The sequence below is a fragment of the Schistosoma mansoni genome, chromosome 5 (assembly GCF_000237925.1).
Source record: "Schistosoma mansoni strain Puerto Rico chromosome 5, complete genome".
Classification (NCBI taxonomy): Eukaryota; Metazoa; Platyhelminthes; class Trematoda; order Strigeidida; family Schistosomatidae; genus Schistosoma; species Schistosoma mansoni.
In genome coordinates this window covers 7295325-7299365 of record NC_031499.1, presented here as the reverse complement: position 1 = coordinate 7299365, position 4041 = coordinate 7295325, and the positions used below count along the sequence as shown (strand labels likewise).

Here is a 4041-nt window from a genome sequence, read left to right as displayed (position 1 = left end):
GGGAGTCTAGACTAACTGGCACGGTTAAATTCAAAAGTTAGTGACTTGACAGATTGATTTTACTTGATGTTTTGATGTGTGTTGTATTTCTAGCAAATTAACACCGAATCCGCCGAGATTGAACAAAACAAAAATGAAGTTAGATACTGATTCCAAAGAAATCAGAAATGTTCGAATATTCCAACTACTATGTTAGCGACACTACTATGTAAAACATGCTTGGAGTGAATATTTGTAGCAAACATTACTTGTCATTTGCAGGCAGAATGATAACAGAATGATAGTTTCCCGGAGCTTACTCAATAAGCTACCGGAACTAGGTGTACAGATTGACTCAACTAGGCCAGACATAATCGCAGTCACAGAAACATGGCTGACGCCGTCTATAGATAGTAGGGAACTTGATTTCGAGGGTTTTACTTTAGTAAGGGCCGATAGAATACAAACACGTAAAGGAGGGGGAGTAGCTCTATTCATTAGGAATGCTATTCCATTCACCATTATCGACAGTGTATCCCATGAGAGTGGGACGTATGAATTAGTTTGCTGCCGCCTGAAATGCAGGGGACAAGAGTTGCTGCTTAGTTTGATCTATCGCAGTCCAAGCTGTGAGGTAAACGAGGTCCTGCTAAGCAGTCTCAACACTTTATCACGAAGTGATCGATGTCTAATCCTAGGGGACTTTAATGCACCCATGGTGGACTGGGGAAACCTGCGGACTGAATCGTCAGCAAATTCCTTCGAACAGGAACTAGTTGATGCGGTAATCACATGTGCCCTAGTGCAACACGTGAAGGAAGCAACGAGGTACGACCCGGGTTCTGCATCATCCTTACTAGATCTTATATTGACTCATTATGAGGATGACGTTGCAAACCTGGATTACATGCCACCCCTAGGCAAAAGTGATCATGCAGTTTCAAGCTTTGACTTCCATATAACTGTCGATCACGAGCACGTCTCAGCTCAATCCAGACCTAACGTCTAGAAAGCAAACATACCAGACATCATGAAATCAGCATCATCAGTAGATTGGAAAATAGACCCAGAGTCATCAATCGAAACGGCTTGGGGCATATTCCGGGATTCATACTTAAAAGTTACCGCCCCCCACATCCCTTGGACTACACCTAAGAGACCGAGAAACTCCCCACCGTGGTTCAGTAGGGAGGTTCGCATCCTTCTCCGTAAAAGAAGGAAAATGTGGGATAGATTTAGGTTACTGGGGACTGACGAGGCAAAATCTCAGTATCAAAAGGCTCGAAATACCTGTGCCTCGACCCTCCGTAAGGCCAGAAAGCTGTACGAAGAGAAAATCGTTAGGGAATCCATAGAATGCCCTAAACGCTTGTATTCGTATATAAACCAAAGGACAAAAAGAAGAAGAAATGTTCCTTCACTATGAGGAGACAGTACTACCTCATCACTAGTGGAGGACGACTTTGGCAAAGCTCAAGTATTCTCTAAATACTTTAGCGATGTATACACCATAGAAACACCCTTCTCACCAGTCCATGAAAATCCCCCCACACAAGCACTGGACAGCGTAACCATTAAAGAACTCGATGTCTTCGGTCTGCTAGTTAAGCTTGACATAGGTAAATCCACTGGACCCGATGAACTGCATCCTAGGTTACTAAAGGAATTAGCTAACTTTGTTGCGAACCCTTTAAGTGTATGTTTTAATCTATCCGTAACCCAGGGTCGTCTACCAAAAGACTGGAAGAACGCCATAGTAAGTCCAGTCTTCAAAACAGGTACAAAACATAAGCCTGAGAATTACCGACCAATTAGCCTAACTAGTGTGGTTGTTAAAATCTTAGAAAAGATTATTCGGAAGGAGCTGTTAAAGCATCTCGATGAAAACCGGATCCTCTCCGAAAAGCAGCATGGCTTTAGAACAGGTTACTCTCGTCTCACAAACTTATTAGTCGCTCGTGAAAGCTGGTGCGCTCTTAAGGACCAAAAGTTACCTATAGACGTAGCTTACATCGATTTCAGCAAAGCTTTCGACAAAGTTCCGCATAACCGGCTGTTATATAAGCTAAGGAATGTCGGGATTGGAGGCAATCTATTGATGTGGATAAAAGACTTCCTAGTTGGGCGTCAACAAAGAGTACGGGTGAACTCCAAGTTGTCTAGCTGGGAAACTGTGCTTCGTGGAGCCCCCCAGGGTACAGTTTTGGGGCCAGTGTTATTCCTCCTGTACGTTAATGACCTCCCTCGTCTACTATCGTCATCGGTCTTACTCTATGCTGACGATGTCAAGATATGGAGAGCGATACAAAGCAAGGGCGATAGCTTAGAACTTCAAAATGACCTGGAGAGATTATCTGAATGGTCCCAAACCTGGCAATTACCGATAAACACTTCCAAGTGTATTGTGATGCATATTGGCCACCACGGTACAGATACATACACGATGAATAACACTGAGTTACCTATTGTCCAGGCACACAATGACTTAGGTGTCATCGTTAGTCAAGACTTAAAGACTACTGCACACTGCCGTGCAATAGCCGCCAAAGGTTTTAGGACTTTATGGTTCATACGCAGGGCTTTTAGGCATCTCGACGCTAAAACGTTTCTGACTTTGTATACCGTGTTCGTACGCCCTAAACTTGAGTACTGCATACAAGCAGCTAGCCCCTGCCTAAAAAAAGACAGTGAACTCTTGGAAAGGGTTCAGAGAACAGCAACTAGGCTGATTCCCGGAATAGCGAAGCTCCCGTATGGTACTAGACTAACCAAGCTAAACCTATTCCCGCTGTCATATAGAAGAATCCGAGGCGACTTGATTACAGTTTTCAAATTGCTTAATGACAAATTTGCACCTGATATGCCCTCATTTTTCTTGTCTTCCAAAACAGAAAATCTACGAGGACACTCCAAAAAAGTTCACAAGCCCAGAACGAATTACTTGTCAGCTGACTACCGACTTTCCCATCGAATAATCAACGAGTGGAATTCATTACCTCAGCACGTGGTTGAGGCTCCATCCGTCGACTCCTTCAAAAGAAAGTTGGATCAGCTGAGAGACCATCATTGCCAGGACTAACACAAGCCATCAAGCCTCCTGTCCTTTCCAAACTGAAACTGAAATCTCACAAGTCACTAAATAAACTATGTTGTATCAAGAGATTTCAACACTACGACACAAGTCAAAAGAACTGTTGACGAAAAACACTTTGGATGTATTCCCTATTCATTCTAAGGTATTTAATTCCTAACCACAGTTCTGTAATCACTCTTCCCACCCATTAAACCTATTAACACAGTTAAGAAATAATGTAGAAACTTCAGAAACATGAGACCACACAAATGTTAGTAAAAAGGTATGTAGAGTATAGGACTTCCCAAAATCTAACTCTATTTTCAATGGTTTTCGTTTCACAAGCCTTCACCTTTTTGTTATTGTCTTGGTAAACGTAAATGATTCAAATGGATTTGGACAAAAAAGAATAAGCTTTCGCTTAACGGGCTTCCGTGTCTAGTAGCAGCGGATCACCAATACCTCCAGGCAGGAACCTATGCATAATAACGGTAAAAGAGGAGAAAGAAGTCGATAAGTCATATTAGGATACTATCCTTAGTCCTTAAGAATATGTCAAGTTTTCTCTTAAAGGACTCCTGTGAAGTCACTAGGACTATCTCAGCCGATAGCGAATTCCAGCATTTGACTACTCTTAAGTAGTTCTGCTGTGTTTTGTTTCCAGTTTCTGAGTGTTACCCCTTAGATTTGTGTTGAAGCTAAACCTAAGTGAGTGTTTAAGGAGATGTTCAGAAGCGTTAAGGATACTGTAAGCTATTAGGCCACCTCTAAGACACCTGTATTCTAAGGGGTAAAGGTTTAGTGATTGGAGGCGCTCATCATAAGGCTTGAATTTGAGTCCCCGAACTGATTCCACAGCTCGCCGTTGGATACGTTCCACAATGTCCTTATCCTTTTGAGGTGAGGGAGGAAATACTGTTTCCGTACTCTAAATGGGGACGAATTAAAATGTTGAAGATTATGTGGAAAGTTCTTCCATCAGACTTGCC

General features: G+C 42.5%; 1 protein-coding gene across 1 annotated transcript; it reads left to right on the top strand.

Annotated features, from left to right (window-relative positions):
* Positions 1-2077: 2077 nt before the first annotated feature.
* Positions 2078-3058, top strand: Smp_186960.1 (pol-related; the record flags this gene model as incomplete). Its single annotated transcript, XM_018797769.1, has 1 exon — positions 2078-3058. One exon carries the CDS (start codon positions 2078-2080, stop codon positions 3056-3058), a length of 981 nt encoding a protein of 326 aa, XP_018652778.1.
* Positions 3059-4041: the final 983 nt, after the last annotated feature.